The sequence below is a fragment of the Hyla sarda genome, chromosome 3 (assembly GCF_029499605.1).
Source record: "Hyla sarda isolate aHylSar1 chromosome 3, aHylSar1.hap1, whole genome shotgun sequence".
NCBI lineage: Eukaryota > Metazoa > Chordata > Amphibia > Anura > Hylidae > Hyla > Hyla sarda.
In genome coordinates, this window is record NC_079191.1 from 72,929,415 (window position 1) to 72,942,759 (window position 13,345).

The 13,345-nt window shown below is 39.6% G+C and overlaps 1 protein-coding gene across 18 annotated transcripts in view; it reads left to right on the forward strand.

The window, feature by feature from the left end:
* KLHL29 (kelch like family member 29) overlaps window positions 1-7,172 on the forward strand; it is a 917,635-nt gene extending 910,463 nt beyond the window's left edge. For all 18 annotated transcript variants that reach the window (XM_056564303.1, XM_056564304.1, XM_056564305.1 and 15 more), the window contains one exon: window positions 6,829-7,172. In XM_056564303.1, the coding sequence (XP_056420278.1) occupies window positions 6,829-7,012 (184 nt within the window). In that variant the 3' untranslated portion in view covers window positions 7,013-7,172. The remainder of the gene's footprint in view (window positions 1-6,828) is intronic.
* The last annotated feature ends 6,173 nt before the right edge of the window (window positions 7,173-13,345 follow it).

Genomic DNA, 13,345 nt, shown 5'->3' on the forward strand with positions numbered 1-13,345 from the left:
GACATGTACAAATTATTGTCAGTGCGACCCCCCCCCCCCCCCCCCCCCGTGATCCCGAACTGAAGATACACCTCATTTTATGTGATAATGTATACGGGGCTCGATGGCCGCAGCTCCCACTTCCCAGCATGCTCTGCTCTAATGCCAGATTGACAGCCAGATTTGTCTCGTATGTGATGAATTAGAAACACTTGTTAGCAGCTATTGGGGTCTCCAAAGCCCAAATCTATAAAGAAATATGTAACATCTGTAAGAACAACTATGAGACATCAGGACACAAATGCCTTGAATGTTTTTAGTTTACTCGTCCAAATGTTATGGATCTTGATGCTTCACCATCTATATTATCTATCTACCTATCTCATATCTATTTAGCTATCTGTGGTGTGCCACGGGGTGTGAAGTTGAGGTGTATGGGGCAGATGTTGTAGCCCAGGGGCAGATGGTATTAACCCCTAAATGTTCGTGACACCAGGACGTGGATTTACTGATAACCACCCGAACGGTGGCACCGCTAGTCCTAGTTAGGAAGGGCAAATAAGAGTCCAAGGCCAGGTCAGGGTTAACGGTAGCTTTAAGACAGATGGTACAGTCTTTACAGCTAGGCCAGGATCCCAGAGAGATGAGCAGTAACACGGAAGGGACCTTGCAGCTTGCTGGGACTTGCAGTGACTTCACAGACTTTAGGACAGCCACGCTGACTTGACTGTAGGTAGTGACAGCAGACAGAGATGACTTGACTTACTGACTTGTGGCTGTAATTTAGGCTTGAGGCCTCCAGATGTGCTGGACACTGGCTCTGAGACGTCTGGACTGGACTTGACCTCAGGATCTAAGAGAGTGATGGTAGTACCTCCCCCTCTTATAAAGGGGGGCTGAGCAAGGAGCCCATAGGTCAAGCTGCAGGTCATCTGCTTAGCTGGTGCTCTCTGGGTAACAAAACATGTGAATTGAACATGTGACCACTTTATCATGTGACTAACTCAAAGGTCCTTTATGCATGATACATATAACACTATGGCAGAGACGCTGCTGGAGAGCCCCTAGGACACAGAGGGACTCAACCTGACAGGGCATAAGTACTGTACTATATCCCGTACTGGGACATCACATATCTATCTCATATCTATCTATCTAATATCTTATCTATCACTCTCATATCTATTTATTTATCTATCTATCTCTTATCTATCTGTCACATAGCTATTTATTTATCTATCTATCTCTTATCTATTTATCTATCTGTCACATAGCTATTTATTTATCTATCTGTCACATAGCTATTTATTTATCCATAGCAAAAGGATCTCACCGCAGCACACAGTCCAATATAAGGTGCAAAAAAGGTCTTTATTCCATGATAAAACAAGTGTTTCAAAAAAGGAGCGACGTTTCAGGTGGCTCACTCATTATCACCCAGCCAACAAATGTGATCAAACCACACATATATAGGGGTACCAATTGTGTACAATAAAACAATATAATAATAATAATAAAATGCATACAATCCTCATATTACAGTACATTGTTATATATTTATATTCCTGTGTTGTACATTTCTCATAAACAAAGTGCTGAAGTGCATAATATTCGTGCAGTAATCCTAAAAATACTCTGCTGATATAGATTACATAATGCCAACACACATGTGATTAATAAAATCAAGCATAAGAGGAGGGGATTCCAAAAAGACTCACCAGATGTATAAACATAGACTCCATAACCACGCTAGCGTGGGGTACACTTTAGTGCACATGCGTGCCCTTGCTATGGTGCCGTGTGACACAAAACATTATTCGCCAATAGGCTCGTGTGTGTATTGGTTGCCATAATTGCAACCTCCCCACACGTCACTTCATGCCACTCCGGCTCTGTGTTCATGAAGTGACAAAAGACCAAGCCACGTTTCATCTTCAATGCCCCTGCTGATGAAAGGAGGTGTTCACTCAAAATCTCAAGATACATGGCCCCATTCATTCTTTCCTTTACACAGATCAGTTGTCCTGGCAGAAAAACAGCCCCAAAGCATGATGTTTCCGACCCCCAAATTTCTACTTTGGTTTCATCTGACCATATGACATTCTCCCAGTGCTCTTCTGGATCATCCAAATGCTCTCTAGCAAACTTCAGACAGGCCCAGACATGTACTGGCTTAAGCAGGGGAACATGTCTGGCACGGCATGATTTGAGTCCCTGGCGGCGTAGTGTGTTACTGATGGTAGTCTTTGTTATTTTGGTCCCAGCTCTCTGAAGGTCTTTCACTAGCCCCCCCCCCCCCCCATATGTTTCTGGGATTTTTGCTCACTGTTCTTCTGATCATTTTGACACCATGGGGTGAGATCAAGGGAGAGTATTGTATGTCTTCCATTTTCTAATAATTGCTCCCACAGTTGATTTCTTCTCTCCAAGCTGCTTGCCTATTGCAGATTCAGTCTTCCCAGCCTGGTGCAGGTCGAAATTTTTGTTTCTGGTGTCCTTCGACAGCTCTTTGGTCTTGGCCACAGTGGAGTTTGGAGTGTGACTGTTTGAGGTTGTGGACAGGTATCTTTTATACTGATAAGTTCAAACAGGTGCCATTAACCTCTTAAGGACACCCGGTCCCAGTATTCAAAACGGGGTCACACCGATCGTTGTGCCGCGCGCTATTAACCCTTTAGACGTGGCGATCAAAGTTGATCGCCGCGTCTAAAACGAAAGTAAAAGCTTCCCGGCAGCTCAGTCGGGCTGATCGGGACTATCGAGATAAAATCGCCACGTCCCGATCAGCTAGGACGCGAGCGGAGGTCCCCTTACCTTGCTTCGTCGTGTCCGATCAGTGCTTGATTGCTCCAAGCCTGAGCATTCAACCCCCTATAACGCTGATCCATGCAAAGCTATGGCTTTGCAGGGATCAGTGTAAAAGATCAGTGTGTGCAGTGTTATAGCCCCCTATGGGAGCTATAACACTGCAAAAAAAAAAAAAAGTGAAAAAAAAAGTGGAAAAAAAAAGTGAATAAAGGTCATTTAACCCCTTCCCTAATAAAAGTTTGAATCACTCCCCTTTTCCCATAAAAAAAAAAACTGTGTAAATAAAAATAAGCATATGTGGTATCGCCGCATGCGGAAATGTCCGAACTATAAAATGATATCGTTAATTAAACTGCACGGTCAATGGCATACGCGCCCAAAAATTCCAAAGTTGTTAGTTATAATTTTTGTCAGAAGTACCACAAAATCAAACCTATATAGGGTATATGTAGGGTGTCATTTTAACCGTATGGACAGAATAAAGATAAGGTGTTATTTTTACCAAAAAATGCACTGGGTAGAAACGGAAGCCCCCAAGAGTTACAAAGTGACATTTTTTCTTCAATTTTGTCGCACAATGAATTTTTTTCCCGTTTCGCTGTGGATTTTTTGGTAAAATGACTGCAAAGTTGAATTGGTGGTGCAAAAAATAAGCCATAATATGGAATTTTATGTGCAAAATTGAAAGCGTTATGATTTTTAGAAGGTGATGAGGAAAAAATGAAAATGCAAAAATGGAAAAACGCCTTAAGGGGTTAATACAGGTAATGAGTGGAGGACAGAGGAGACTCTTAAAGAAGAAGTTACAGGTCTGTGAGACCCAGAAATCTTGCTTGTTTGCAGGTGACCAAATACTTATTTTCCACCATAATTTGCAAATAAATTCTTTGAAAATCAGACAATGTGATTTTATGGATTTTTTCTCATTATGTCTCTCATAGTTGAGGTATACCTGTGATGGAAATTACAGCCTCTCATCTTTTAAGTGGGAGAACTTGCACAATTGGTGGCTGAGTAAATACTTTATTTGCCCCACTGTGCCTATCTCTCTCATATCTCTCTCATATCTGTCTATCTCATATCTATCTCCTATCTATCTATCTCATATCTGTCTATCTCATATCTGTCTATCTCATATCTGTCTATCTCATATCTATCTATCTCATATCTATCTATCTATCTCATATCTATCTATCTATCTCATATCTATCTATCTATCTCATATCTATCTATCTATCTCATATCTATCTATCTATCTCATATCTATCTATCTCATATCTATCTATCTCATATCTATCTATCTATCTCATATCTATCTATCTCATATCTATCTGTCTATCTCATATCTGTCTATCTCATATCTATCTATCTCATATCTATCTATCTCATATCTATTTCATATCTATCTATCTCATATCTATCTATCTCATATCTATCTATCTCATATCTATCTCAAATCTATCTATCTATCTCATATCTATCTCATATCTATCTATCTCATATCTATCTCATATCTATCTATCTATCTATCTCAAATCTATCTATCTATCTATCACATATCTATCTCATATCTATCTATCTCATATCTATCTCATATCTATCTATCTATCTATCTCATATCTATCTATCTATCTCATATCTATCTCATATCTATCTATCTCATATCTATCTATCTATCTCATATCTATCTATCTCATATCTATCTATCTATCTCATATCTATCTATCGGATAAATGCAGTACACCAAACAAGTATATCCGCGCAAACTTTGATTTATTCCATAGTTAATAGAAGAAATAAATTTTTGTAGTGGCTACCATTTTCAAGTGCAAGAGGCTACTGAAACATTGTATTTCTTCTATACACTATGGAATAAATCAACGTTTCTCGTATATACTTGTTTGGTGTTCTGCATTTATCCAAGAAATATTGCCCTGGATCGATTTACCACGGTCCTATACCTGCTACACATGCTACTGATTAAATACTCTGGATGTGCTGCTTCTATCCTAGTTCTCTATGCATCCACCTCATATCTATCTATCACCTATATATCTCATATCTATCTCATATCTATATCTCTTTATATTTTCCTCATATCTATCGGCTAATACGTAACCACAATTCAGATACAGTCAACTAGTGTATCTATCCTGGAATCCACATCCTGTCATATAATGGGGAAGATTCATCAAAACCCGTCCAGAGGAATAGTTGCCCAGTTGCCCTTAGCAACCAATCAGACTGCTCCTTTCATTTTGCAGGGGCCTTGTTAAAAATTTAAAGAAGAGATCTGATTGGTTGCTATGGGCAAATGAGCAACTTTTCCTCTGGACAGGTTTTGATAAATCTCCCCCAATTTTATCCATGAGAAATTGCCGTATACCCCACTCACCACCAGGGCTAAGTTCTGTTCTTTAAATTTCTTTTTATGGATAGGCATATATGGAAAAAACACCGCAGAGCTTCTCATGGGATAGTAGTCTTGATGGCGTCAAAGTACCCTTCAATATTAAATGAAGCATAGGGGCAATCTCGCTCACCTTTTGTTGTTGTGTGCCAGACACAACCACCTATCCCAGCATGTAAAGTCGGAGCAGCCACCCGGGTTTCGGCTGTCAGAGGTCCTCAGCCGAATGTAGAGACCTCAATGGAGGGAGGAAAAAATTCCACGGTTTCTCGGCGCAAACCGTCCGATAAACTAACATTCCGTAACATGTGGGAAGATAGTCCATTTTTTTAAACGCATTTCGAGGCCTTTACCAGCCTCTTTCTCAATGTTAAATATGATATGCCATTTTAACATTGAGAAAGAGGCTAATAAAGGCCTCGAAACACGTTTGTTTGCATTGGCACTTCAATAAATGGACTATCTTCCCACATGTTACGGAATGTGAGCTTATCAGACGGTTTGCGCCGAGAAACCCGTGGAATTTTTTTCCTCCCTCCATTAAAATGTCTTTTTATCAAATTCTCAAACCTAGTACAAAATATTCTGATGACTGTACGGCAAATTACTCGACAGCTCCGTTCTGTGAAATGTGTTAAAGGGGTATTCCAGGCCAAAACTTTTTTTTTTATATATCAAATGGCTCCGGAAAGTTAAACAGATTTGTAAATTACTTCTATTAAAAAATCTTAATCCTTCCAATAGTTATTAGCTTCTGAAGTTGAGTTGTTGTTTTCTGTCTAACTGCTCTCTGATGACTCACGTCCCGGCCACGTCACGTTCCTATGGGGATATTCTCCCATCATGCACAGCTCCCGGGACGTGACATCATCATTGAGCAGCTAGACAGAAAACTTCAGAAGCTAATAACTATTGGAAGGATTAAGATTTTTTTTAATAGAAGTAATTTACAAATTAGTTTAGCTTTCCGGAGCCAGTTGATATATATAAAAAAAGGTTTTGCCTGGAATACCCCTTTAAGGCTGCATATATGTTTTTTTTTTTACTTTTTTTGTTGTAATATTTGGTATGGTAAATTGTTACATTTTGTATTCATCAAATAAATAAAAAAAAAAAAAAATAAATAAATAAATTAAGCTTTATTTGAAGCTGACTACTAGAGATGAGCGAACTTACAATAAATTTGATTCGTCACGAACTTCTCGGCTCGGCAGTTGATGCCTTTTCCTGCGTAAATTAGTTCAGCCTTCAGGTGCTCCGGTGGGCTGGAAAAGGTGGATACATTCCTAAGAAAGAGTCTCCTAGGACTGTATCCACCTTTTCCAGCCCATCGGAGCACCGGAAAGCTGAACTAATTTATGCAGGAAAAGTCATCAACTGCCGAGCCGAGAAGTTCGTGACGAATCAAATTTATTGTAAGTTCACTCATCTCTACTGACTACAACAGCGTTTTCCAAACAGTGTGTCTCCAGCTGTTGCAAAACTGCAACTCCCAGCATGCCCGGACAGCCTTTGGCTGTCTGGGCATGCTGGGAGTTGTAGTTTTGCAACAGCAGGAGACACACTGTTTGGAAAACACAGGACTAGAATGACTGGATTCAGGACTCTAATATTCTGTCATATTTTTGCAGCGCCGTGGTCTTGGACGGAAAAATATATGCAACCGGCGGTATTGTCAGCAGCGAAGGACCTGCTCTCGGAAACATGGAATATTATGACCCCAAATCGAACACATGGACATTATTACCCAACATGCCTTGCCCACTGTTCCGCCACGGATGTGTAGTGATAAAGAAATACATTCAGAGCGCTTGATGCCATGAACTGAGTCGGCAGTCGGAGATATTTGGATATAGTTTTTTTTTCTTTTCTATCATTGGTTTGGTTATAACCCTTCCCATGCCACAGATGAAGCATTTAACCCTTCTCTTCTCTACTTCAGAGGCTTTACCCCTTTAATTTCACGAGGAGATGGGGGGGGAAAAAAGAAGAAGAATTTGTTTGTTTTTTTTCATTTTGTCTACAATTTTTTTTTTCAATAAAGTCTACATTGAATGTAGAAGATCATCCTCACTTTTGGGTGATGCCGGAGCAATTGGGCTCCAAACTATGTATAATATGTATGTTAACGCGGCAATTGTGTCACTAGGTGGCGTAGTGACACTTGTTGTCACCCTAGGTGCAATAGATTCCCATATTTTTACATGGGTTCAGTTGAGATAGGGTTCTGGGGCGGGGGCGGGGGGGGGGGGGGGGGGGGGGGTGCAGATGACGACCTGCATTTTATTTCTGGATGTAAGGCAGCGATTTTTTTTTAGATGACTGTTCGGTACGGTTAAGCGTCTCTTTATTGAGAATTTTTTGGGGAAAAAAAAGAGCATTTGCTTTTAGGTTGGTCTCTGCTTATTCTTTCTTTGAGAATGTAGCGTTTGGAGAGGGCAAAAAAAAAACAGTTTGTCAATATTATGAGTTGGTTAATATAAAATATAAATATATATATATATAATTTTTTTTACTATATATATATTTGCTTCTTTTAATTATATATATATGTATTCTTGTAGAATTACAAGTTTCCCCTAGAAGTTTAGAAGTTCACCCTAGAAAACGTAGTTCTGCTATGTCGAAAGAATTTTTCAACAATCACACCAACACCAATATATATGTAATATCAATGGAGGCTTCCAGAGAGTCTACCATGGAAGGGGATTAGGATGGGCAGGTTTGGTTTTCACTGTGCTACCGTTCCTACATGAGTGAAAGCGTACCCGTCGGATCCAACAAAAAAAGTTTTTTTTTTTTTTATATATCACTCAGTACCTAATCCTGGCCATGTGCATCTAATTTTTGTGTGTCTAGCACCTTTATATCTTTTTTTTATTACACTTTAGCTCACTAGTCTAAATTCCTCTCAAAGGAAGGAGGCGTGGCCTCAGTGTTCAGGTCTCCGCCCCCTCCCTCAGTATGCTGTCTGCTCACATCTCCCCTAGCATTAGCAAAACTACAACTCCCAGCTTGTCCTCACTGACAGTAGCGGGACACAAGCTGACAGTGGGAGGACTTTTCCTCCAGGTGTGAGCCCTGCGCTCACAGCTGTCAATCAAGGAAGTGTGTCCATGACATAGGTGATGATGCATGGACACAGCAGGACTAGTATGTGTCCAAGCAGGCAGGGGGGCAGTTGTTTGACTGGATTTTTCAGTATGAAATACTGAACATTTTCTAATGAAAGCAATTGCAAAACCTGTTGGTTATACATGCTTTACAACATATCAAAGGATTTTGTAGCTGACAGTGCCCATTTAAGTGACTTCAAGAAGGTATTGCAGCCATTTATTAAATGTTCAGCCAACCAACAATAGTGGTGGGATAAGGGATATAGGGGGAGATTTATCAAAACCTGTGCAGAGGGAAAGTTGCCCAGTTGCCCATAGCAACCAATCAGATCACTTCTTTCATTTTGCAGAGGCCTTGTTAAAAATGAGAGAAGTGATCTGATTGGTTGCTATGGGCAACTGGGCAACTTTCCCTCTGCACAGGTTTTGATAAACCTCCCCCATTATCTGTGGTAAAGCGATCATTCGGCCAACAGACTACACCAAGAACCTACAATGATATAGAGGGGAGGGGGCATCAACAAATGTTTAGCCATTTGTGGCCTGTTTGGCAGCTCAATATCTAGTAACAGTGAAATGCCTGACTGTATGACATCTTCAAGCCAATCCAATATGCATTACATATCTGACCGAGGATCCTGAGATGAGATCTAATATCTACACCAAAATATATTACACGCTAATGTACCTCCCTTATCCCCTTTGAAATGAGCAGCGCCTGGTAGCGATTCATCTATCAACCCCCAATTCTATCCTTCAGATATAGAACTATGGAGCATTTAAGGAGTGGTGACATTTAGGGTCCATCTTGGCTCATGTAGGTCACTGGACAGGCTTTGGCCTTGCCGTTGGCAGTCTGGGCATGGCTAGAGTAGTAGTTTTGCAACAGCTGGAGGTACAGTGGTTGGGAAACAATGCCAGAGAAGATGGTCTGGCGGTGGAGGACTTGCATTCATTTTATTCAATGACCTGTAATACCACATTTGCCCTGCAGTAGCCGCTGCAGGAAATATGGGCCTCTGAGAAAGCTCCTTTCAAGGAGTACTCGGGTGGAAAACTTTTTTTAAATCAACTCGTGCAAGAAAGTTTAACAGATTTGTAAATGAATTCTATATAAAAATCTTAATCCTTCCAGTACTTAATCTTAATCCTTCAACTGCTGTATGCTCCACAGAAAGTTGTATTTCTTTCTGGAATTCTTTTCTGTCTGACCACAGTGCTCTCTGCTGACACCTCTTTCCATGTCAGGAACTGTCTGTCCAAAGTACACGCAAAGCCCCATAGTAGACCCCTCCTTCTCTGGACAGTTCCTCATACGGACAGAGGTGTCAGCAGAGAGCACTGTAGTCAGGCTGAAAAGAACTACAGAAAGAAATACAACTTCCTGTGGAGCATACAGCAGCTGATAAGTACTGGAAGGATAAAGACTTTTAAATAGAATTAATTTACATATCTGTTTAACTTTCTGGCACTAGTTGATTTAAAAAAAAAAATAGTTTACCACCGGAGTACCCCTTTAAGACCTGTACTGTACCTTTAACTGGTTACCTATAAACTTCCCCACATAGTAAATTATTTTATATCACAACTGGGAACAAAATGCAAAACAAAAAAAGGGCCATACAACAGTTTGTATAAAAGAAATATTGGTTTAAAGGGGAACTCAAGTGGAAAAAATTAAAGTTAAACAGATTTGTAAATCACTTCACAAATTTCTCTGTAGTATATCTGTAGTATACAGCAGCTGATAAGTACTAGAAGGGTTAGTATTTTTTAAATTGAAGTTCTTTACAGTCTGACCACAGTGCTCTCTGCTGACACCTCTGTCCATGTCAGGAACTGTCCAGAGCAGGAGAGGTTTTCTAAGGGGATATTATTCTACTCTGCACAGTTCCTGACATGGACAGAGGTGTCAGCAGAGAGCACTGTGGTCAGACTGGAAAGAAATTCACAAATTTCGCAGTTTTATACAGCAGCTACTGGAAGGATTAAGATTTTTTTTTAATAGAAGTAATTTACAAATCTGTTTAAAACATTTGTTTTCTACTTGTTTCCACCGGAGTTCCCCTTTAAATGTTTTAAATGAGGTTCAAAAACAACTGTATGAACATTACCCAAATATTTACTAAGTAAATAAAAAAAAATTAGGCATCCATTGACTTTTTCCTGCCGAATTCTTGGGTTGTTTTCCAAGGAATTTTGCTTCCTCTTCTTTGTGTAAGCAAAAAACCATTTTGCAGCTCCATCAAATTGTAGTGACTAGCAGTCCCCCCCCATATGGGGACAAGAATTAAAAGCCATATGCACAGTGACAAGAAGCAAAAACTAGCATTATTCCCCAATTTTTTGATTTTGACAAACTGTCTTTTTTTTACATTTTATTTATTTTTTTAAATCGTTCGAAAGAGAGAAATAAAATTCTGGCTAGACCACAGATTTACAGTAACATTAGTCTTCCTGCAAGTCTTAATGAAATTGATTTTCCTGCTACTGTGCTAGTAAATATAAATATATATACACTGCTCAAAAAAATAAAGGGAACACTAAGATAACACATCCTAGATGTGAATGAATAAATTAAGCGTAAGAAATACTTTCGTCTTTACATAGTTGAATGTGCGGACAACAAAATCACACAAAAATTATCAATGGAAATCAAATTCATCAACCCATGGAGGTCTGGATATGGAGTCACACTCAAAATCACAGAGGAAAACCCCACTACAGGCTGATCCAACTTTATGTAATGTCCTTAAAACAAGTCAAAATGAGGCCCAGTAGTGTGTGTGGCCTCCACGTGCCCGTATGACCTCCCTACAATGCCTGGGCATGGTCCTGATGAGGTGGTGGATGGTCTCCTGAGGGATGTCCTCCCAGACCTGGACTAAAGCATCCGCCAACTCCTTGACAGACTGTGGTGCAACGTGGCGTTAGTGGATGGAGCAAGACATGATGTCCCAGATGTGCTCAATCGGATTCAGGTCTGGGGACCGGGCGGGCCAGTCCATAGCATCAATGCCTTCCTCACACCATTACTGATCCACCGCCAAACTGGTCATGCTGGAGGATGTTGCAGGCAGCAGAATGTTCTCCCCTGCGTCACCAGACTGTCACATGTGCTCAGTGTGAACCTGCTTTCATCTGTGATGTCCTCTGGCAAATGCCAAACATTCTGCATGATGTTGGGCTGTAAGCACAAACCCCATCTGTGGACGTCGGGCCCTCATACCACCCTCATGGAGTCTGTTTCTGATTGTTTGATTGGACACATGCACATTTGTGGTCTGCTGGAGGTCATTTTGCAGGGCTCTGGCAGTGCTCCTCCGTGCACAAAGGCAGAGGTAGTGGTCCTGCTGGGTTGTTGCCCTCCTACGGTCTCCTTCACATCTCCTTATGTAATGGCTTGTCTCCTGGTACACAGCAAACCTTCTTGCCACAGCTCGCATTGATGTGCCATCCTGAATGAGCTGTACTACCTGAGCCACTTGTGTGAGTTGTAGACTCCGTCTCATACTACCAGTAGAGTGAAAGCACCGCCAGCATTCAAAAGTGACCAAAACATCAGCCAGGAAGCATAGGAACTGAGAAGTGGTCTGTGGTTACCACCTGCAAAACCACTCCTTTATTGGGGGTGTCTTGCTGATTACATATCATTTCCACCTGTTGTCTGTTCCATTTGCACAACAGCATGTGAAATTGCTTCCTGAGTGGACAGTGAGATTTCACAGAAGTGTCATTGACTTGGAGTTACATTGTGTTGTTTAAGTGTTCCCTTTATTTCTTTGAGCAGTGTATAAAGACTGCATACATATTATATTTATAATTAAAATGTTTCGTATCAAAGTGAGTTTTTGAAGGATTTAACCAGACAAGCTTAATGTTTTCATTGACTAGAAATATCGTCGACAAGGGATGAAAACTCATTCAAGTCATTTTTAAAGCAGTAGAATAATTTCCGTACAATCAGAATCAAAGTTTTCCCACAACATATCATATAAAATCAATCACAAGTTTTTTTTTATTTTTTTATTTTTTTTTACATTTTGTGCCTTTTTTCCTCTTCTTTCTAATGAAGGCAGAATCAGGCTCCACCCAGTAAAGAAGAAGAAAAAAAAAAAACACGATGCTCCTTACAAACTAAAGCAACCACGTTTTTGGGAGACCTTACCCTTTATCATCGGATTCCAGACATGTGGAGAATCCTATGGAATTTTAGGATAACCAGGAGTTAAAAAATAAATAAATAATAATTCTGTTTGTGTATCATTCGTCTGCATATCCTATTTTCAAATGAAACAAAACATTTTCTATTTACTTTGAAATTGTTTAAACAGAAATGTATTGTTTAATAACATTAAAGTTAATATAAGTGATACAAAAACATTATTACAAGCTATATTAATATATTCTGAAATCTAGATTTTTTTTAAAGGGGTATTTGCATTGCTGTATTTAGTCATCTCAAAATGATGTTTTTATTATTATCATTATAATTTTAGGAGGGAGGGGGTGGATATTTAATATGTGTTATGTTTTATATGCAAGTTTTTTTTTTTTTTTCTGTTTTTTTAATAATCCTTGAAAATATTTTAAAGAAATGTTAAACTTCTAATGTACTTGAATTTATTTCAAGCAATTATTTTGCATAAAATCTTTGGAGAGAGGTTAAGTTATAATAAATAACGATTGTCCCCTGGTGAATGCAGGTCAGCAAACTATGGATCCTCTGTTGCAATACATGGTTTTGTTTTGTTTTCTTACAAAAATGTAACAAAAAAAATCATAACAGCTCCACGTCTCTCTTCAGGTTGTGTGTGGTTTTACAACTTGGCTCCATTCACCTCAATGGAACTGAGTTGCAGAACCACACCCAAACTGGAGACAGAAGGGGAGTGGTTTTTAAAAGAATGCAGCTCTGTTTTTCTATTCCTGGATAACCCCTTTTAGAGACCAAGATCATTTCAAACCAATCATTGGATATATGGTTATATATAGTTATAAACGTTTAGATTTTTTGTTTTGTTACCATCAT